At 44.7% G+C, this 23148-nt stretch overlaps 1 protein-coding gene across 3 annotated transcripts; it reads left to right on the top strand.

The window, feature by feature from the left end:
* The first annotated feature begins 3753 nt into the window (after positions 1–3753).
* On the top strand, positions 3754–21730 carry zgc:162698 (Transmembrane protein 87A-like). Of its 3 annotated transcripts, none has more exons than XM_070543675.1 (21): positions 3754–3962; positions 8915–9002; positions 9073–9170; positions 9496–9612; positions 9709–9783; positions 11444–11491; positions 12178–12207; positions 12342–12462; positions 12737–12798; positions 12992–13175; positions 13266–13365; positions 13653–13746; positions 15376–15446; positions 15638–15744; positions 15821–15879; positions 17115–17218; positions 17291–17364; positions 17478–17539; positions 17613–17665; positions 17848–17878; positions 21533–21730. In XM_070543675.1, the coding sequence occupies exons 1-21, from the start codon at positions 3828–3830 to the stop codon at positions 21572–21574; spliced, it is 1755 nt and encodes a 584-aa protein (XP_070399776.1). In that variant the 5' UTR covers positions 3754–3827; the 3' UTR covers positions 21575–21730. The 3 variants fall into 3 exon arrangements, with proteins under 3 accessions (XP_070399776.1, XP_070399777.1, XP_070399775.1); XM_070543676.1 differs by lacking the exon at positions 15376–15446 and adding an exon at positions 15026–15099 and having other exon boundaries at positions 17481–17539; XM_070543674.1 differs by lacking the exon at positions 15376–15446 and adding an exon at positions 15026–15099 and having other exon boundaries at positions 3755–3962.
* The last annotated feature ends 1418 nt before the right edge of the window (positions 21731–23148 follow it).

Here is a 23148-nt window from a genome sequence, read left to right as displayed (position 1 = left end):
CAAATCATTAATATATAAAATAAATTGCTTTGGACCCAAAACTGACCCCTGTGGTACCCCACAATTGCTACTAAGCAGTGCTGACTCATAATTATTTATTTGTACAAATTGATTTCTACAAATAGTCCAACTGCATATTCCCTCTTATCTATAGGACTAGTGATGTCTTCAACCATTTCCATTGATGTAGATCTATTTGTTCTGAACCCTTACTGACTGTTTGATAACAGATTATGATTTTAACTGAATTCATCCAGTCTATTGACAAATAACTTTTCTAAAATTTTTGAAAATTGTGATAATAATGAAACCGGTCTATAATTAGTGAACTGCTTATTGTCTCCCTCTTTGTATAATGGAACAACCTTAGCCGTTTCCATTTTACATGGAAATAAGCAGCTGTGAAGGACAAATTTCAAACATGTCAGTGGCTGCACAATAAGCCCTGTAACCTTCTTCATCAAAGACACGTTTATATTATGCCATAACCCTAACCCACTCCCCTCTCTGTTACATAGAAGCTGGGTTGATTTCTTTTAGGTCCTCAGCCCCCCCCCCCCCCCCCCCCCCTCTAACTGAGGAGTACAAAGTTTTTCAGCCAGTTTTGGTCCCACATACAAAGTAATAATTAAACTCCTGTACCACATCATTCATGTCGTGCATAATCACCTCGTTTTCCATAAATATAGAGGGTAATTTTAACTTTTGGACCTAATCCTAATATTTTTATTTAAAGCATAATATTATTTTTATTTTCTAATTGATTTTCATAATAATCTTTCTTACATTTCTCATAATATTAACACATTAATTTTTATATGCTTTATATTAATCTTCTGCTTCCTTCATTCTATGTTTTATAAAATACATATGTAATGTATTATTTTTCTTACATGCATTTTGTGGACTTTTAGTCATCCGTGCTTTTGCTCTATAATGTTCTTTCTCTTGTATAGTTGGACAATATTTATTATCCAGTGATTTGAAGATGAGCAGAAATGCTTCATATTCTATGTTAGTGTCAGTTTCATTAAACACTTCTTTCCCATTTTGAGTTATTAATTCTGCTTTCACTCTTTCTAGCTTTGTTTGATCTCACTCTCCTATATCTAATTTTGGACATTTCTGTCTGGATTGTTTGGAACTTTTTCATATCTGAGAAATTATTTTTAAAATCAGACAAAAAAACATAATCTGAGACAGATACAGAATACATGTTAAAATCTCACAGGACTACATTTATCAACCTGGAACAAAACAGCTGAATAAATTACGTTTTGCATTTTAACTGTTTTTTCTGAATTAAAAAATTTTATGGTTTATGTAAAAGTATGTACTGGATGTAGAAATTAAGCTTTAGTTTCCTTCCATAAATATTTTGTTTTATTTTAACATTTAATTTTTCATTTATTGTTTCCTTGCTGCCCCCTAGTGGCTACAACTAGGAAGTGGCTGACTGCAATCAAACACTGAACATAAACACACCTATCTCCCTCACACACACACACACACACACACACACACACACACACACACACACACACACACACACACAGAGGGAGAGAGAGAGAGAGATAGAGGGGGGAGAGAGAGAGAGAGAGAGAGAGAGAGAGAGAGAGAGAGAGAGAGAGAGAGAGAGAGAGAGAGGTCAGGGTTGAGGACAAAATGTCACTCGAGTATTCTTCCTTTCACGTCTGGTTTTTGGTTTGCTTTATTTATATATTTCCATATTTCCAGACAACTTAACGACACCCACGGCTGAGTTAGTTCTTACTGCCCTCCGGTGGTTGATTTTAGAACTGCAACGCAACTGTTTTCAGCTTACTGCCACCTGGTGGTCAAACATCAGGTTAATCGTGCAGCCTGTCCCAGCATAGCCTGGCCAGCCATGCCTTCCTTTTGGGTCCTCTGTAGAAAAAAGAGGGCGAGTCTGGCAAGCCAGGCTGGTCCAAACATGTTTGATTTACCAAAATCAGCAAGTCAAAAGTCTGCTTGGTACAGACATGTACATATGCTGTAAAGGAGATCGTGACCAAATACAGAAACCAGAACTCCTCAGTCTCTATGTGCTTCATGGATGCATCTAAGGCCTTTGATGGAGTTAACCATAGGAAACTATTCATAAAGCTTCTGCAAAGAGGTGTCCCAAAATACATTGTATGCATCCTGGTTTATTGGTATGGTCAGCAACAGGTAAAATGGGGCAACAGTATCTCAGAGCCATGGAGACAGACAAGGAGGAGTTGTACCCCCCCCCCCCCCCCTTCTTTTTAACCTGCACATGGATGACCCATCAGTGAGGTTAACCCTCTGAACTAAGTCCTTCACTTCTGAGTTAAAAAATGCTCATGAAAAACATATGTGGAGTAACCCGGTAGGTAGGTTTTAACCTGCCTGCCTCCAGAGGGTCAAAGGCCAGCAGGAATGGTTGCACAGCTGGTGATGATGTCACAAATCATCTGATGTATGCAGATGACTCAGTGGTTCTAAGTCCGAGCACCGCGGGTCTACAGCAGCTACTAGATATCTGCTTTGACTATAGAGCTCTGAAATAATGTTCAGGACGTGTTGACAAACCAAATATAAAAATAAGTGCTAAATAAATAGTATTCTATTACTATTTTGTTTCATCCTGAATAAATAACGCTTTCCCAATTTCATACTTTGTGACTATTTCTTAAATTTTACACTAGATTAAATCATTAATAATATTTTTTACTGCTTCAAAAACGTGATTAGTGGCTATTTGTCCATAAAACTTAAACAAAAAATAATCAAATACTTTCAAATGGCCACTGGGCTACGTCAAGGGTTAGGCTTTACACACGGGTAAAAAGATTTTAAATCAAACAATGTCCATGCCAAAATTGTGTTTGGTGGTTTAGTCACACAAGAAGCAAGAGCACAGATGTTTTGCGTCCTCACTGTCTCTGTGGTAAAAAACCATGTCCCCTCGCTGCTCCACCCATCCTGACCTATTTATGCAAATAATCACCCACACCTGACCAATAAACAATAGACTAATTAGCCAAAATAATAAATAAAAAACATAATGCAAAACAAACAAATTAACTTTAGCATAAAATAAACTAGGCTATAACTTAAGCCTGTAATAAACTAAATAGCTTCAACAGTGATGGTTCTTTCCTATCTTAAAAGTAGAAGAAATTGTGATTATTTCTCAAGTTCTTTAATATTTTTTCTATGCACACATTCTATTATGATTTTTCTGAATAACAAATAGGAAAGGATTTCTCAACAGGCTCTTTTTTCTGAATTGAATCAAAAGCTTTTACTGTCAATGAACTCAATACAAAGGAATTGGGGGATAACAGCGCCATATCCAAAATATTAAATAGATATTATGATTCTTCATAAAGGGGCACACAATTCTAATAACATGGATATGCATTTATTGTTTAAATAAATCAAATCAAATCAACTTTATTTATAAAGCGCTTTCACGTGACCAAAATGGACAAACAAAGCGGTGTACACCAATAAAAAGCACCACAATAGGACAGACATGTAACCATTTAAAATACAATATAAATACATTGATAAATAAATGTTTATTGATAAGTTTTCATTCATATTTATAACTGTAGTTGTTTGATTGGGTCTCTGGCCTTTTGTGTCGTTCTAAAAGTTAAATATGGAGTAACTATCAAAGCTTTTTAACAGAACCGTTCGAGGTTACTTCAAGTTTTAAAACGTACATCAAACGTCCCAGGGCTCATGAACGCATCACATTGTTACGTCTTCGGAATCCGGAAGCGTCCAGATTGTTGTGAGCTGTCGCGGATCTTACTTCCTGATTGTCCTAAATGGCGAGCTCAGTGGGTCCAGGTCGCTCCAGACCACGGTACCGGAGGCTGCTCCTTCTGTTGCTGCTGGCGGGAATCAGCGGACCGGTGTCGACCGTGTCCGAACCGGGGAAATGGATCGTGGACATTGACAGTGTGAGTTAGCGTCTTTTATCCGTGCTGATGTGTAACTGTCGGACGGTTAACGGACGGTTGAAAGCATTTCATGACCAACTGGAGCAAAAGTTCGGTTTTCATTTATTTTCAGAGGTCTGGCAGTTTCCTGGAGCCGATTCTTGGTCGGTTATCGCTCTGCGCCAAACACGTGTAACGTTCAGGTCCCTTTAGGATTTTTAAACTGGCCTTCCTAAAACTTGTATGGTCACGTGTTTACAGAGGAAACAGTAAAAGTGGAACTCAGGAGGAAACAGAACCAGAGCCCGGAGGGGTCCACAGAACCAGCGCGGTCCAAGTAGAAAATGTTCAGTTCTCAAGAGGCTTTTTCGGGTTTACGTATCTGCTCTGTGTTCAGCTGAAATCTTCCCAATTTCTTAAACAATGAAAAAGATCAACAAAAAATGTTTTTCAAAATAAAATCCAGAACCTGTGTGTGATTCATCCACCTGATGGTCCAACAGAACTTACTTCAGCAGCTGTAACTGTCTGGCCATCTTCAGTTTGACCTCATCACGGCTCTGAAGGAGTTCTGGTCCATTCTTCTTGAAGCTTGTAAGCATTCAGCTCTCTCAAAGTCCCACCGCCCAGGCTGGTTCTGGTCAGGACTCTGACTGGACCACTGCAGTCTCCTGACTAGTTGGGTCAGAACCAGCCCAAACCATCACCCTTCCACCCATGCTGATAGCTGGGATAAGCTGTGACACGAAGCAGCGCTTTCTCTAAATTCTGAGTAATCTTAATTATACTTCATGTTTAACCCGTTTAGCCTCACTTTTCACTCACAATAAAAAAATACAGTGTTACTAATCCAACATTTTCCACCTCTTTGCTAGTAAACAACTTGGACAAAAGTTTTGTTTAAAAAAATTGTTACCAAGTGACATCATCTCCTTCCCGCTGAAGACATGGCGACTGCAAATCATCCTGGAAACAGGTCATTTTTAGACATTTCTGATGAACTGCCCCAAAACATATTTGTAATAATTTACTCATTCAAGTCTCTAGAGTAACCCTCCATCAAAAAATTGCACCAAATATAAACATTTTTTTCTTAATAGGCTTATTTCTGTGAGTGGCATTCATAGTTGCCAGTGGGCACAAAGCATGTCGCTAACTAAAGGAAAACACTCTCTGCAGGATTGCTCCTAATTTACTTATTTAAAATATTAGAATGATGTACAATGGCTCATTTTAGTCCTCTTAGAATACTTTTCCAAGCTAAATAACTTCACATGTATAGCATTTTTATACATTACCATACATCATTTTCTTGCTAGCAAACATTAGCTTGTGTCTCACAGTCTAATGATAGCTAGCTAGCTAGCAAAAAAGCTAGTGAAGATGTTGATGTGCAGCTGGGGGTGCACTTTTCTTTGCACACAAGAGCTTACCCAGTACACACACCTATGCGCACCCCCCCCCCTCACCCCACATGTGGAGTGCTTTAAAAAGTACCACGCTGAGTAGTACATCCATAACAAATGATGGATTGTGTGGGAAATATGTCATGAATATGTGTTAGATGTTCTAAAAAAACTTGTTTGTTGTGATTTTGAGTTTTAAAAAAGTGAATAAAGGCACCAGTTCAAATTGTGTCTTGTCTTGAATTTCATACAGGGGGAACCTGAGTCCTTTCTTGTTTTTATGATAATACTGTTAGGCTATTACTTTGTTATGAGCAGGGCTGGCCCTTGGCACAGGCCACCTATGCAGGGGGATGTATTGCTGCAATGGGGTGTGCCAAAAATAACAGAGCAGTGTCCTGTTTGTGGGATGCATGGGTGGGGTTACAGGTGTGTGTGTGTGTGTGTGTGTGTGTGTGGGGGGGGGGGGGGGGGGGGCTAGGAAAAAATTTGCCCAGGGAAAATAATGCCCCAGGGTCGGCCCTGGTTATGACGATATTATTATTACTTCTCTATTCCTATTATTAGGTGACATTTTACCTACTGACAAGCAATGTGACCACTGGCAACAATGCTATGCATTACGACGCTGAAAAAAATCTGTGCACAAATGGGTTAAGGGTGAGAGGAGGTCACACACTTCGTCTTCCTCCGCTTATCTGGGTCCGGGTCGCGGGGGCAGCATCCCAACTAGGGAGCTCCAGACCGTCCTCTCCCCGGCCACCTCCACCAGCTCCTCCGGCAGGACCCCAAGGCATTCCCAGACCAGACTGGAGATGTAACCTCTCCAACGTGTCCTGGGTCGACCCGGGGGCCTCCTGCTGGCAGGACATGCCCAAAACACCTCCCCGTCCAGGAGGCATCCTGACCAGATGCCCAAACCACCTCAACTGACTCCTTTCGATCTGGAGGAGCAGCGGTTCTACTCGAGTCCCTCCGGAATCTCTGAGCTCCTCACCCTATCTCTTAAGATTGAGCCCGGCCACCCTACGGAGGAAACTCATTTCGGCCGCTTGTATCCGAGATCTCGTTCTTTCGGTCATTACCCAAAGCTCATGACCATAGGTGAGGATTTGGACGTAGATCGACCGGTAAATCGAGAGCCTGGCTTTCTGGCTCAGCTCCCTCTTCACCACGACAGATCGGTTCAGCGTCCGCATCACTGCAGACGCTGAACCAATCCGCCTGTCAATCTCCCGATCCCTCCTACCTTCACTCGTGAACAAGACCCCGAGATACTTAAACTCCTCCACTTGAGGTAGGACCACTCCCCCGACCCGGAGTTGGCAAGCCACCCTTTCCCGGTCGAGAACCATGGTCTCAGATTTGGAGGTGCTGATCCTCATCCCAGCCGCTTCACACTCTGCCGCAAACCTACCCAGCAAGAGCTGAAGGTCAGAGCTGGATGAAGCTAGGAGGACCACATCATCCGCAAAAAGCAGAGACGAGATTCTCCTGCCACCAAACTCGACACACTCCACACCACCGCTGCGCCTAGAAATTCTGTCCATAAAAGTAATGAACAGAACCGGTGACAAAGGGCAGCCCTGGCGGAGTCCAACCCTCACCAGGAACAGGTCCGACTTACTACCGGCTATGCGGACCAAACTCACGCTCCTCTGGTAAAGGGACTGAATGGCCCTTAACAGAAAGCCACCCACCCCATACTCCTGGAGTGTCCCCCACAGGGTGCCCCTGGGGACACGGTCATAAGCCTTCTTCAAATCCACAAAACACATGTGGATTGGTTGGGCAAACTCCCATGCCCCCTCCATCACCCTTGCAAGGGTATAGAGCTGGTCTACAGTTCCACGGTCAGGACGAAAACCACATTGCTCCTCCTCAATCTGAGATTCAACTATCGATCGGACACTCCTCTCCAGTACCTTGGAGTAGACCTTTCCAGGGAGGCTGAGGAGTGTGATCCCTTATAGTTGGAAGACACCCTCAGGTCACCCCTCTTAAAGATGGGGACCACCACCCCGGTCTGCCACTCCACAGGAACTGCCCCCGATGACCACACAATGTTGCAGAGATGTGTCAACCATGACAGCCCTACAACATCCATAGCCTTGAGATACCCAGGACGAATCTCATCTGCCCACGGGGCCTCAGCAACTGCCACTGCTGCACCCCGCTTGGCTATGCAGTACCTGTCTGCTGCCTCCAGAGACCCACAGACCAGCCACACCCTGTAGGCCTCCTTCTTCAGCCTGACGGCTCCCCGAACCTCTGGTGTCCACCAGCTGGTACGGGGGTTGCCACCACGACTGGCACCAGCCACCTTGCGACCACAGCTAGCAACAGCCACCTCATCAATCGCAGAGTGGAACAAGGCCCACTCGGAGTCAGGGGTTGCCACCACGACTGGCACCGGCCACCTTGCGACTACAGCTAGCAACAGCCGCCTCAACAATTGCAGAGTGGAACAAGGCCCACTCGGATTCGATGTCCCCCACTGCTCTCGGGACACATTCAAAGCTCTGCCGGAGGTGGGAGTTGAAGACCGTCTTGACAGGTTCTTCTGCCAGGTGTTCCCAGCAGACCCTCACTATGCATTTGGGTCTGCCAGGTCTACGCGGCATCTTCCCCTGTCATCTGATCCAACTCACCACCAGGTGGTGATCAGTTGACAGCTCCACTCCTCTCTTCACTCGGGTGTCCAAAACATGGCCGCAGGTCAGATGATACGACTACAAAGTCTATCATCGACCTGTGACCTAGGCTGCCCTGGTACCAAGTGTACCGATGGGCATCCTTATGTTCGAACATGGTGTTCACCTGATCTGAACTCGAGTGGTGTTTCGTTATTGGACTTCTGTGCAGGCCGCAGTTTGGCCATAGTGTTCCTCCCAATCACACCCCTCCAGGTCAAGCTGTCATTGCCCACGTGAGCATTGAAGTCCCCCAGTAGGACAATGGAGTCCCCTGATGGAGCACTATCTAGCACTCGTCCCAGGGACTCCAAAAAGGGTGGGTACTCTGAACTGATATTTGGCCCATAAGCACAAACAGCAATCAGGACCCGTTCCCCGACCCGAAGGCGCAGGGAAGCTACCCTCTCGTCCCCTGGGGTAAACCCCAACACACAGGCAGAGAGTCTTGGGGCTAACAAAAAGCCAACCCCAGCCCTCCGCCTCTCACCCGGAGCAACTCCGGCAAAGGAGAGTGTCCAACCCCTCTCAAGGACTTGGGTTCCAGAGCCAATGCAATGTGTCGAGGTGAGTCCGACTACATCTAGCCGGTACCGCTCAACCTCTGCCACATGCTCCTGCTCCTTCCCCGCCAGTGAGGTGACGTTCCATGTCCCAAAAACCAGTTTCCTTGTCCGGGGATCGGACCGCCAAGGTTCCCGCCTCGGTCTGCCACCCGATCCACACTGCACCGGACCCTTCATGTTCCTCCTGCGGGTGGTGGGTCCACAGTTGGGAGGTCACAAACTGCCTCATAAAAACAAAGACCTGATTTAAGAAGTTATTTCAATGTAAAGAAGCTAAATTTTGCTTTTTAAATATTTGTTTATTTCAGAAAAAGCTGAAGAAGGACGCAGAGAAGGAATCGTCTTTTTTCCACTTTAGAAAAACTCTGTTCCGCAACAGCTCCATCCACCTCAAAGGTAAACACGTAGACGTCTCTTGTCTTTAAACAACGACTCGTGTATTAATCCTTCCTGATTGTGCTTTCAGTGTTGGCTCAGGATTGTCCCTCATCGCCTCCCGTCCAGCTGAGCGTGTCTTGGTACCTGAGGAACTCTCAATGCTACAACGAAATCTTTAACCTGGATGTAAGGAGTTGACTCATCATCTTATTGATTCTATTTTTAACCTCTAACTTTTTAACTTTTGCCCTAACAAACACGTGTTTTTCATCTGTTCACTTTATTTGATCTGTTATGTCATCCAGATTTGTTGAGCTGTGTTAACTTTTGATCTGAAATTATTAGCTAGGAAAAAGTTTCGTAATAAATGATTGTTGGAAAAAAGTAAAATAAAAGTAAGTGGGTGTAGAAACAGAAAAGAAGAATATTCTTAGTCTAAGGTCTATTGGCTGAAAGTCCTTATGTGTCACATCACCGCTGTGTTGTTTTGTTGTTGTTTACGTTTGTCCAGTCGAGTCAGGTTCCAACTTACTTTGGGTCAAAGGAGGTCATAATAGAGGGAGGAAGCGGATTCTACCTTCTTCACCATTATCCCAACATCAGCTGTCAGGGCATGAAGCCAGACATTGTGAGGAACACACACACACACACACACGCACGCACGCACGCACGCACGCACGCACACACACAGAATGAAGCGTGTGTGATGATTTTCTTTATTCAGTCTCAGTTCAGGGTGGATCCGGCTGACGCTCGCCCGACGCAACTGAAGCCGCTGCAGGCGAGTCCGGTCGACTCGGTAAGTTCTGGGTGGTTCTGATGGATCCACTTCACCTACACTCAGAATCTGATTCCAGACTTTTGATCCGATGATAATAAAATAATGTTTCAAGCTGAAATTCATAATTTTCCTCCCTTTTTAAGAATTGGGTATAAGCTTTTAGAAATCTGTAAAAGCGACGGTCTCGACCTGTATTGTGATATAAGATAGCCCCCCCCGTCCCATAGAGCCCCATGCAATTTGAATTGAGCGTGGCTCAGCATTAACCAATAGTGTCGGACATCTGCTTACATACAGAAGTCACAGAGCACACATGAGTGTTTACACACATACCTAGTAGGGGTACTCCGAAATATCGGTCGACCTTTTGTTTTATAAATCGGCGTTGGCCTATATACTTCTGTAATAAAGCCAATTTAAAGTCAGGCACGTCCCCGGGCAGCTCGGTGCTTTAGAATTTAATTTCAATGTATATTTAAATCTATCCCTGGATTAAATCTGCAAAATAAGTGTTCCGAAAGATTATTTTCAACAACAACTTCAGCTTATTTACCAGTTTTGATTTGGTCACTAGGGATGAGCCGGATACTCGTTTCAGACGGTACGGATAAAGCATTTTTGACAAATACGATCACTGAAACGAGTAAAACTCGTAAATATCTGTAATGGTGCTGAATGAAAATCCTCATTGGGTGACTGACTGTCTTCACGCTCTGTGATTGGCCAGTCACATAGAGCGCCCGCCCCTCCCTACACACAAAACTCTGCAGCCGGGAGCTCAGTCCGTGCATCCACGCGCGCGCGCACACACACACACACACACACACACACACACACACACAGTAACGGATCTCTCTGTGATTGCTTCACTGTTGCTCACGTTTCTTCAGAACTCCGTAGGTTTTCTTCAGCTCGCCTCTTTTTCAGTTTAATATTTAAAGTTACTTTTTTCGTAACGTGCGTGGTGCATTTGACAAGACAGAGCTGAAAACGGCTCATGCATGCGTCGGTCACTGCCTCCTCTCTGCTTGGGCTCTCTCTCTCTCTCTCTCTCTCTCTCTCTCTCTCTCTCTCTCTCTCTCTCTCTCTCTCTCTCTCTCTCTCTCTCTCTCTCTCTCAATTCATGCACTTAATAATGTTCTGATTTTACTGAAAAACTTGTTCTGTAATAGTTTCTTTACTATTGTGATCAAAAACATTTAATCTCAACACTGAGGCTGCTCTGTAATTAGTTTTCAAATAAACAATACACATAGCAACTTCTGATCAAGCTTAAAGTAACGTATTGATGTAAACCACACCCACTTCCGGTTAAACCACACCCACTTCCAGTTAAACCACACCCACTTCCAGTTAAATCACACCCACTTCCGGGTTATGCTGCGCCCACTCTGAGTACAGCTAGTACTCGCTCATCCCTATTGGTCACTTAATTGTTGTCGTAGCAGAGCAGGTTTGTGCTGCAGCTCAGCTCCAGGAAGTCGATGATTCAGACTAGTTATGCTGAAAATAAACATCGATTCAGATTAAGATTAGGTCGTGTTTCCTTATAGATTTCCCAGATTAAACACGTACTTTTAGCTCATTTCACAAATTTCAGATTAAACTGAAACCTGATCATTTATCAGCTCCTTATCTCTCAACGTTCACAATTATTTATTCAAGTCTGTTTTTCCAGAAATCTTCAGTGAGGAGGAGGAGAGACGCGAGTCATCCCAAACCAAAGGTACACACACACACACACACACACACACACACACACACACATCAGGGCTTTTAGAGTTATTGTAAAAGTCATTTGCCTCATAAGTCTCATGATTAGTTTTAAAACAATGCAGTAAAAGTCAGGATCACTGATGGGAAAACAATAAAATATTTATTTTCTGGCTTCTTATTTGTTGATATTTTAATTGATTTAATCTAATTTTGTCACACACGAACTTTAAAAGCAGGAAAAACTAAAAGCCAACCAGAAAACTGATCAGTGTTGCAGCTGTTTGTGTGACTTCCCCCTAGTGTTTGAAAAGGGTATTACAGCAGTAGTAAACTTGTTCTGTCTGAGCTCAGCACCGGTTAGGGTGTTTCTGCTGGAGCTCAGCACCGGTTAGGGTGTTTCTGCTGGAGCTCAGCACCAGTTAGGGTGTTTCTGCTGGAGCCCAGCACCGGTTAGGGTGTTTCTGCTCATGCTCAGCACTGGTTAGGGTGTTTCTGCTCATGCTCAGCACTGGTTAGGGTGTTTCTGCTGGAGCTCTCTGTTTTCAGACCAAAGAGAGCGATCACTGAGCTGCTTTCTCATGGCTTTAGGTGAAACGTGACATATTTAACTGGTCATTTCATTTATTTGTTATTTGTCCCCTTTTCAAATGATAAATGAGCATATTTTTCTCAGCTGACCAATTTTCTATTTTCCAGCCCGTTGCTGCTGGCGGCTCTACTAACAAGGTGAGAGTCTAACTAACTCGGTTGATGAGTTTCTGAACCAGGATATTTGTTTGAACTGAGAATAAACAATCCTAAATCAGGAAACTTGATGCTGTTTGGTGTCTTTATTTCGATGTTTCTGATTGGCTGCTCAGTCGTCTTCATACGTCGACCTGGTGGCGGAGACTTGGGAGGATGGCCCCTACATCCTCATCATTAAAGTCCAGGATACCAGCAAGAACTCGGCGAGCGGCACCGCGCCCTGGAGTCTGCAGCGTCAGTGTACACACACACACACACACACACACACACACACACACACACACACACACACTACCCTGCATGTTCATGTTTAATGGTGTTCAATTAATTGTTTTATTTGATGGTGTTAATATTCATTTTATTAATTTAAATATTTTAAATAATATTTGGTATTTTTATTAATAATAAATGAATAGTAAAATGTGTTATTGTTGTTAATAATAATAGTAATAATTAAGGGTGTTTAGATCTAAAGAGCAGGTCTAAGATCAGCTGTTTGTGTTCACAGTTCTGGTCAGCATGAAAGGTCCTCACGGCTTTATATCTGCCACCGAATGGCCTCTGATGGTGGTAAGAACACACACACACACACACACACACACACACACACACACACACACACACACACACACACACACACACACACACACACACACACACACACGCCCCACTAACAAATCTAAGCTGTTTGGTAATAATGACTTAAAAGAGCTTGGGAGCGGATTTCAGATGAAATAGGAACCTTTCTGTTTGTGTCGGGGAGTTCTACATGGTCATGTGCATCGTCTACGTGCTGATGGCCTTGCTGTGGCTGGTTCTGTCCGCCTGCTACTGGAGGGACCTGCTCAGGATCCAGTTCTGGATCGGAGGCGTCATCTTCCTGGGGATGCTGGAGAAAGCCGTTTACTATGCCGAGTTCCAGAACATCCGATACGAAGGCCTTTCAGGTAGGTTCAGGCGAGCGGAGCGTCGCCTTGGTCACAGCTGCTGTGGTGCTGCTGCTGGGAAATGAGCTGCTGTTGTGTGTCCTCCTGAAGTCCAGGGGGCGGTGGTGTTCGCCGAGGTGCTCTCTGCAGTGAAGAGAACTCTGGCCAGGGTATTGGTCATCATCGCCAGCCTGGGCTACGGGATTGTTAAGTGAGTAAAACCTTCAGATGCGATGAGACTAAAGTGTCCCACTGGCTTCCATAATAAATGACCATTTTTGGCTCCATGTGGGTGTAATAAACAGTCATGGCTCACACATGATCCCTTTAGTTGCTGAGCCTGTGTCGCACCTCCTCCCTCCCGTAGTCGCTAGAGAAGAATGTGCCAGTGGGACATTCAGCCTGTAGAAAGAGGCAGATTCAGGCTCCTTTAGTGGTGATTAAGTGCTTTTGGTAAATCGATAACAGTGATTGTGTTGTTTTGTGTGTCTGCATCAGGCCCCGGCTCGGCGCTCTGCTGCACCGGGTGGTGGCAGTCGGTCTGCTTTACCTCATCTTCTCCGTCTTCGAGGGAATCCTGCGGGTCAACACGGTAAGTTCGGCCAGAACTGTAGTCCGGTTGGAGTGTGCGTGTGTGTGTGCGCGCACGCTAGGGTTGTCACGGTGTGAAAGTGTAACCTCACGGTTATTGTGACCAAAATTATCACGGTTTTCAGTAATGTTGCGGTATTTTTTTAAACGTGTTACATTTTCAGACTACTACATAAATCCTGTATATCAGGAAAATATTGTCCTCAGTTTGTGTCTAAATTCTGCCTAAAATGTGTTATTTTGTAATTATGTTGTTTATTTGTTTACATTTTTCCCCTTTAGTCTTTAAAATACCAATATTTGCCCATAACTTCTTATTTTTTGTCTGTTTGATGTCATCGTTTTAAAAATATTAGACCAGATGATACTCAGTACTCAAGTAGCCTTCTAATCAGGTACTTTTTTACCCTTACTTGAGTAATAAACCCTATATCAGGAAAACATCGTCCTCGGTTTGTGTCCTTCCAGTGAGCTTTGCAGATGTGGGAAAATGTCATCAGGCAGTAATCGTTGTTAAATTCATAATTATTCTCTGAGAGAGACCAACTCTTATCTGCCCCTGGGAGCCCCGTAATGCATAGCGTCATTTCAACATGGGGGTGTCCGCGACACAGTTTATATGCAGGTAGCGGCGCTGCGGCTGCTTTATATAGCGACTCGTTGCATTCTCCCTCAACCCAAATCCTCGGATCACGCATTTTAGCTAAAATGCTAACGTTAGCTTGCCTTGCGTTGACTGTAGAGTTGTGGGTGATGGTCACGCAGATGTGTCATGAGATTTGAAGCGTTGCTGCCTTTCACAGACACTTTTTCTGCTCGTGCTGCAAACAGGATAGCCGTCTTCTATCAGCGTTCCCTCGGCATTCTTCAAATATACAAAAAAATGCCCGTACTTCCCACTTTGTCTTCTTTGAGGGATAATAAATGTCCTGAGCGCTGCCGTCTCCTCCTTTGGCCATTATTTCAGCTTTAGCTTCAAGAAAGTTTTGGTTGTAAACAACAAAGTGCGCATGTGCCGCCGGCAACTTCAGCAGATGATACGGTGGCTGGTAAGGGTCACCGCGCCTACACCGCAGCCACGCTAATCCACCGAGATAATATAGTTTTAAAAAAACAAGACGGTTATTATTATTGTCAAGTTTTTTACCGGGGTTTACCGCTACACCGGTTACCGTGACAACCCTAGTGCACGCGTGTGTGTGCATGTGTGAATGTGTGTGTGTGTGTGTGCGTGTGCGTGTGTGAATGTGTGTGTGTGTGTAAACTTTGTGTCTCTGTAGGACCGAGGGAACAGCAGCAACCTTCTGTGTGCCGTGGTGCTGGCCTTCATCGACTCCTGTGTTATCTGGTGGATATCCTTTAACCAGAACTTATCAGTGCTGAAGATAGGTCTTACTGTTTGTGGGCGGAGCCTGTTAAGACCCGTTAACCAATCAGCAGACTTGTGTGTGTGTGTGTGTGTTTTTTGGTTTTCCCATTATCAAACTTCCACCTTCTTGTGTCTCATCTTTTATCTCGACCCTTCTCTGTTATTCCCGTGTTTTTCCTCCTCCTCTCCCTTCTCCTTTTCCTCTTCCTCCTCTTTCTCCTTGCCCCCACCCCCTCTCCTCTCCCACCTCCTCCTCTTCAGGCTGAAGATGATGTAGTCCTCCTGGCTGCTATCCCTCTGGCTGTGCTCGACTCTACCCTCTGCTGGTGGATATCCGTTACTACACTTTCCTCTGTAGTCTAAAACCTTCATTCTGTTTATTTTTTAATATTATTACTTTGTGTTTAGTTGATTCAAAGCGTAGCTAAACAGAATTAGATCTTAGTTCTTGTTCTATCAGACCAGTGGGTCTCCAACTGGAGGCTCACATCGTTCTGAGCCTTCCTTGACCACGACGTCACATCTTTGTAAGCCTGACTCAGACGATGAAGCTGCTGAAGCTGAGGAGGAACGTGGTGAAGCTGTCGCTCTTCAGACACTTCACCAACACGCTCATCTTTGCTGTCATAGGTCTGGAAAGTTCTCACCAAAGTTCTATCGAGTCTGATTCACACCTTTGAAAGACTCTTCTTTCTTCTTTTCAAAGTGTCGATCATCTTCATCTTCTGGACCATGAAAACCTTCACGATGTCCAAGTGTCGCTCTGTAAGAACCAGCAGGAAGTCGCTCTGTGTCTCACCAAATACTTCACGTTAAAGGGGCATTATGGAAGTTTGACGGCCAAAACATGTATAGAAATAATAAATGTCTTCTTCATACATTCTCCTGCAATGCCCTGGTCCTGTAGAATGAGCCCTGGCATTTTTACTGTGATTGCCTGTTTTTCTGTAAAATCACAGAAAAAGAGAGATGCTCGGGTCGAGCAGGCTGCTTCATGCGCGTTCACGCTCGGGCATCGCCCGTAGCATTTGCTATCCGTAGCTTTAGCAGCAGAGAGAGAGGCAGTGCCACTTTGTCGCTGTTCCTAACGCCTAGTGACAAAGCTAGCTACATTTCTGAGGACCCTTAGCTACTTTCTGTAGAACTTTCTTCTAGATATTTCCGGCTAATTAGCAACAAAATAGCCATTTTCACTCCGAACCGTTCTTTGGTTTGACGTTGTTTCAGCTGTCATCAACGATATAAATGTTACAGATGCTGTGAATGTTACTAGAGTGTAGCTAACCTTGTAAGATGTTGGACTCCCATGTAGAAGACCTGGGTTTGATTCTGGATGTGAACATAGTTCATTTAGAGTTTCTTTTTTACATTAATGGTATATTTTTTACAGTAAGATGCCCAAATTTTTATTTGAGACTCGCCGAACGGCATTGAATTCACAGATAAAAAAAGATGTGGGTTCAACTTTCATTTTGGAACAATTTTTCAAGCAAGGGAAGGGAATGATCTGAGCATGCAGGAGGACTGACCCATCATAAACCTTTGTCGGCTGTGCTGAAGAGAAAGCTACAGAACCACATTATTTAATTAATTAGCTGCGCGTTCTCCTGTCCTCTGTCCTCCGGGCCACACACACACACACACACACACACACACACACACACACACACACACACACACACACACACACACACACACACACACACACACACACACACACACACACACACACACACACACAGGACTGTCTCAGCTGTTATTTTCGTTAAGGAGTGTGCACGTACAGCATGCGCGCCTCGTGCACGAGCCTACTATTGAAGCTGCCGTTACACTTTTGGCCTGAGGGGGCAATCACGAGCATAAAAATCCAAAACTCAGTAAAGTCCCTTTAAAGTTCACAAGAAATGTATAAACTTCATTATAGTATTTTTGTGTTTTTGTACTTTTATCATAGTTTTTATCATATTTAAATGGTTTCCTCTGGGTTCTGTGTGTTTGAGGACTGGAGGGAACTCTGGATAGAAGACGCTTTCTGGCGTTTGTTGTTCTCCACCATCCTGTTGGTCATCATGTTTCTATGGCGACCGTCGGCCAACAATCAAAGGTAACCTGTGTGTTCAGGCTGTTTGCGCCTCCGGTCTGAGTCCAACCCGGTCTTCGTGTGTCTGGGTTCCAGGTACGCCTTCAGCCCTCTGGTGGATGAAGAGAGCGACGAAGAGGAGCAAGAGCTGATGGTGAACGAAGCTTTTGGTCAGAGGCTTCCTGTCATTTCTTCACTCAAATCTGTTCATTTGGTCTGCAAGCAGGCGGGGCGGCTCGCGTGTCTGGTTCCATCTTTTTCATTGGTTTCTTTTCTTCTCCAGAAGGGATGAAGATGAGAGGGACGAAGAACGAGACCAACGGCACGGCCAAAGCCCCCAAAGTGGTGAGTTCACCAGGATTTCTTCAGTCTGCGACTCTGAATCTGTTAAACACACGCTTCGCTTCTTCCTCTGCAGGACGAAGACCTGAAGTGGGTGGAGGAGAACATCCCGTCGTCCATGGCAGACGTGTGAGTTTGAGAGTCAGTCGGCTTCTCTGGGACGACCTGACCATATCGTACCGCATTATTTACACCGCACATTTAAAATACAGCGAGAGCTGATCAAAGTGCTGCACATTCAGGTCCATTTACAAACAGAAAACCCAGTAAAATAAACAAAATAAATCAAGTCTTCCTCCTCCTCCTCCCAGGGCTCTGCCGCCGCTGCTCGACTCAGATGAGGTGAGTTTTCTCCATTTTCTGAACACAACTTTTGACGTAGAAAAATCAAACGTTTTCCCATCTGTGTTTATTTAAAGGGGCATTATGGAAGTGTGACAGCCAAAACATGTGTAGAAATAATAAATGTCTTCTTCATACATTCTCCTGCAATGCCCTGGTCCTGTAGAATGAGCCCTGGCATTTTTACTGTGATTGCCTGTTTTTCTGTAAAATCACAGAAAAAGAGAGATGCTCGGGTCGAGCAGGCTGCTTCATGCGCGTTCACGCTCAGGCATCGCCCTCCGAACCGTTATTTGAACGTTGTTTCAGCTGTGATCAACGATATAAATGTTACAGATACAAGAGATGTTACTGGCGCCATAGCTCACCTAGTAAGATGTTGGACTCATTCTGGATGTGAACATAGTTTATTTAGAGTTTCTTTTTTACATTAATGGTATATTTTTTACAGTAAGATGCCCAAATTTTTATTTGAGACTCGCCGAACGGCATTGAATTCACAGATAAAAAAGATGTGGGTTCAACTTTCATTTTGGAACAATTTTTCAAGCAAGGGAAGGGAATGATCTGAGCATGCAGGAGGACTGACCCATCATAAACCTTTGTCGGCTGTGCTGAAGAGAAAGCTACAGAACCACATTATTTAATTAATTAGCTGCGCGTTCTCCTGTCCTCTGTCCTCCGGGCCACACACACACACACACACACACACACACACACACACACACACACACACACACACACACACACACACACACACCACACACCACACACCACACACCACACACACACCACACACACACACACAGACACACACACAGGACTGTCTAAGCTTTATTTTCGTTAAGGAGTGTGCACGTACAGCATGCTCGCCTCGCGCACGAGCCTACTATTGAAGCTGCCGTTACGCTTTGGCCTGAGGGGGCAATCACGAGCATAAAAATTCAAAAGTCCCTTTAATCCAGATGTTTTCAACTGTAAATGAACCCAACCTGATCATCTTAAGCTGTTGTCAAACAGAACGATTGAACTTGAATATGCATTCATCTGACACAAAACCTTGGTGTTTATTTTTAAGATTTTTAACCTCTGCAGTCGTGTAGTCGATACCGGACAACAAACGTACCTGCAGGCTCTCTTTGGGCTCTGACGGGCGCTCGAAGCTGCAACTGAACTGGTTTTGGAGCAGTGATTATTTTCACGAAACCAGGAAGTGTTTGGAGCTTTTATTTTTATTTTTTTATTTTTTTTATGAATCCTAGGAAAATTCACCTCGACGGTGCTCGGAAAAAGCTCAGATTTAAACATTTTAATGGGAGCAAACATCAGAAGATCTGGTCCGATGTGTGTCCAGAGGCAGAGACTCAGAACGCTTCTGCGTTTAATTATAATAAATGGAATTAGGCCCGCCTGGACCCAACACATTCATCTGATCTGAATAAATAAAACTTAACAGTTTTGATCCCTGCAGTTCTGATTCTGAGCAGCAGGGAGAGGCAAACACTCAGGAGGTTAGGCGTCGCCACGGTTACATCACTGTTTATCCCCCTCCTTGTTGCCATGGCAAACAGAGCAGCCTGACGTCAGCAGACTTGTTTGTAGCTGCAACCATTAATAATCCAACTGAACGCGTAGAATCTGAGAAGTCTGCGTAAGTCCTGCAGAGACGGGCGGATTCATGTGTTCATCTCCTCTCCCACTGTTCATTCAGACTATTTCCCAAATTATTTACTCTTTCATCTTCCTAACGGAGCCGTTTTAAGTCGTCCAGCAATCTCCAAAGTGCCTTCGATGTGAAATTGGTGGCTTACGTAAGCTGCTGCTTAAACACTGAGAGGTATTAAAATGCACAGAAAATATTAAGAGGAGGGGAAGGTTGGCCTCTCGCGTGCTTTGGATGGGGTCGTTAAAATGCGCAGCACATCGCCGCCGTCTCGCCAGAGCTTTAAAACTGCTCTTGTGATGTTAAAGGATGAGACTGAGGGAATAATATTTACATCTTTGCCACCGATTACATAAGATATTCTTTTTTAGAAGGTAAATTAAGGTAAAATCTGAGGCCTGAACAGCTCAGTGTCCCAGTAATCCCAAAATGTGTAATTCCTCCTGATTAAAGAGGAAAGGAGAGTTACTCTCTGCTCCCTTCAGCCCAAACCAGCATCGCCCTACGTCATTTATGTTGTTTTTATGTCATGAATAGATCCTGTTAACCTGATTTTTTTATAGCGTTTTCATCATCCAAACTTTGTTGTTGTTTTCCTGAAGAATCTGATTCCTCTTCATCCCCTCTGCTGATGAATCACTGCTCCTCCCAATGATGAATTAATCCATTTAAAGGATCAGCGGGAAAAATAAAAAAATCAGCCTCATAAAGCAGTTTAACCTCTGAACCTGCAGGTTCCAACTGAAGAATAAAATAAGAGCGCCACTGTTTTGGTTTGAGACGGATGGTTTCAGGTGGAACTCCAGTTGAACACGAGTTTAGCTGAGAGAAGAAGAAGAAGAAAGAAGAAGAAATCATTTTGACGACGGGGCGGCGGTGGCACAGGAGTTAAGTGCTCGCCCCGTAATCGTAAGGTTGCAGGTTCGAGCCCCGCTCAGTCTGTCGCTGTCGTTGTGTCCTTGGGCAAGACACTTAACCCACGCTGCCCGCTGGTGGTGGTCGGAGGGACTGGTGGCGCCTGTGCTCGGCAGCCTCGCCTCTGTCAGTGCGCCCCAGGGCAGCTGTGGCTACATCGTAGCTCATCACCACCAGTGTGTGAATGTGTGTGTGAATGGGTGAATGACTGATTGTGTTGTAAAGCGCCTTGGGGGGTTCCAGGACTCTAGAAGGCGCTATATCAAATACAGACCATTTACCATCATTTCTATAGCGCCGCTCAAGATAAAAATCACGAGGCGCTTCACAAAAACAAAAAATGTAAAAATATAAAAAAGCATTTAGAAAATGTTTAAAGAAATATTTAAAATGAGCAAAAATGGACAATTGTGATTAAAAAAAATAATGTTAAGAAAGAGAGAGAGTGAACAGGAAAGAGGGAAATCAGTGGATCCCAAAAGCCAGCTTGAACAAGTGAGTCTTCAGCTGCTTTTTAAAGGAGACCACTGAGTCCACTGATCTCAGGCTCAGGGGGAGAGAGGTCCAGAGTCTGGGGGCCACAGCAGCAAATGATCTGGGCTGGGCTGGTGGGCACACCCTGGATAGAGAGCCAGTCCATAGCAGGGCAACACAGAGACACACACACACACACACACACACACACCTAAGGACAATGTAGACAGACCAATCATCCTAACAGTCATGTTTTTGGACTGTGGGAGGAAGCCGGAGTACCCGGAGAGAACCCACGCATGCACAGGGAGAACATGCTAACTCCATGCAGAAAGATCCCAGGCCGGGAAGCGAACCCAGGACCTTCTTGCTGCAAGGCAACAAGAAGTCCTGTGTTGCCCTGCGATGGACTGGCTCTCTGTCCAGGGTGTACCCCGCCTGATTGCCCGTTGACTGCTGGAGATGCCCCCCCCCCCCCCCCCCCCTTGCACGACCCCACGTGGACTAAGTGGATTCAGGGGTTGGATGGATGGGTGTTTTTAAAACTGTAAGATGCTTTTCATGCAGACCATCAAGAGTGATGCTGGGTTTTTCTGCTGCAGGAAACCCAGAAAACCAAGTTTGAGATGTCTAAGATGGAGTAAATCAGGACCAGAGGTGGCGAGCGAGTGTCTGGAAACACGAGTCTGGTGAACAGACAGGAAGCTGACGTCGTTGCAGAAGGCTGACCGATCACCCGCACATGACGAAGACGGCTTTGTAAGCCTGATGTGCACTGGGAGTAAACGTGATCACGGCGGCTCAGTCGTCCCTTTTTCTTTTCGTTGCCCGTTTGTATTTCTGTCCGCGTCCCCGTCGTCACGCGCCGGTTATCAAGACTGCTTCTGAAGAACGTTTTTGCCCTTCTTCTTATTTACTGAAACGTGTCATTTGTCTGGTTCATCAGCAGCTTCCTGCTGGAAGCCTCCAGGTTTTTTCATCAACAAGTGTGTGTGTGTGTGTGTGTGTGGGTGTGGGTGTGGGTGTGTGTGTGGGTGTGTGGGTGTGTGTGTGTGGGTATGGGTGTGTGTGTGTGTGTAAATATGTGTATATCTGAAGTCTTTTAACCTGTAAGAGCCAGAGTTGTCCTCTAGATGAAAATGTGAGTGAATGTTCGTGGAGTTTGCCGTTGCAGGTTCATTTGGTCTCAGATGTTTAAGATTCTTTTTCAGCCATTAAAGCCGTTTGCACTCATCTGCGTTCTGATTGGTTGTTTCTGATCTGTGGGGGGCTCATGCTTTATTAAAAGGACGATGTCAGATCAAACGATCTTGTTTTATTAATGGAGAAAACTTGTGCAAAAGATTTCTGGGAAGAACTGAAAACCTATTTTGAGACATCTCGACCAGCTAGTGCTGCTGGGTCAGAGGAAATGATTCAAATATGGCCGAAACTATTTCACTTCGTAGGGGATGACATCGATGTCGTCGTATCTCCAACAAGGGCCTAATGTAGTTGGAAGAGCGCAGCACTGAAAGTCCCATTTCCTGGTTAGGAGCGGTCAGTCATCTTTCTGACCCACCTCGGTTCTGGAGGTGCACAAATGATGGAGAGAGCAGCCATTCACCTCCGCTGCACTGATGACCTTTCACCTTTGTCTGTAGCAGTAGAGCCAGACTGTGATGAGGATTGTTTCAGTGATGGAGGGAATAAAAACCTCCTTGGCTTTAGCTAGGGGGTTTCAGTTAAAGTCCACTTTTCTGGGAGAAGATAATTCCCAGAACAATGTCACATCTCCGCTTGGGTGTGGTCCAGGTTGACCAGACGTTCCAGATGCCAGAGATATTAAAGTCTTCCACCTAGTAGGTTAAAATATATTTATGTTTTCCATAAACACCCGGTTTTTTTCCACTCAGATCTGCGGACGGATCCGTCGCTGCTGCTCTTAAATTCCATCTGTTGATGGAACTGGCTGTAATCGTTCCGGCCCGTCTGACCTCCATGTGTGGGAACGCCTGTCTTTACGTTGTAATCCTGCCTTGCTGTCCGTCTCCTCCACCTTTTCCCCTCCCTTCAGCCAGGAGTTTAAACAGATGAACCTGTCAGCATGTTCTCCATCCGCTGCTTCATACAGAACCTCAGAGGTGTCATCCCGACCCCGGCGCTGCTCGTTTAAACCCAAACTGACAAGATAATTACCATCATGATGTCCATTAACACATCCTTACATGTGTTTTAC

The sequence above is a fragment of the Nothobranchius furzeri genome, chromosome 13, assembly GCF_043380555.1.
Source record: "Nothobranchius furzeri strain GRZ-AD chromosome 13, NfurGRZ-RIMD1, whole genome shotgun sequence".
NCBI classification, from domain to species: Eukaryota; Metazoa; Chordata; class Actinopteri; order Cyprinodontiformes; family Nothobranchiidae; genus Nothobranchius; species Nothobranchius furzeri.
This window is presented reverse-complemented; position numbering and strand designations above follow the sequence as displayed.

What these genes read in the sequence shown, in the direction of transcription:
- zgc:162698 (XM_070543674.1), top strand. Translation starts at nt 3,828, where the DNA reads ATGGCGAGCTCAGTGGGTCCAGGTCGCTCCAGACCACGGTACCGGAGG. An exon ending in TCCTGTGTTATCTGGTGGAT is followed by an intron (nt 15,100 to 15,637) that starts ATCCTTTAACCA and finishes ACGACGTCACAT; the next exon opens with CTTTGTAAGCCTGACTCAGA. An exon ending in CGATGTCCAAGTGTCGCTCT is followed by an intron (nt 15,880 to 17,114) that starts GTAAGAACCAGC and finishes TGTGTGTTTGAG; the next exon opens with GACTGGAGGGAACTCTGGAT.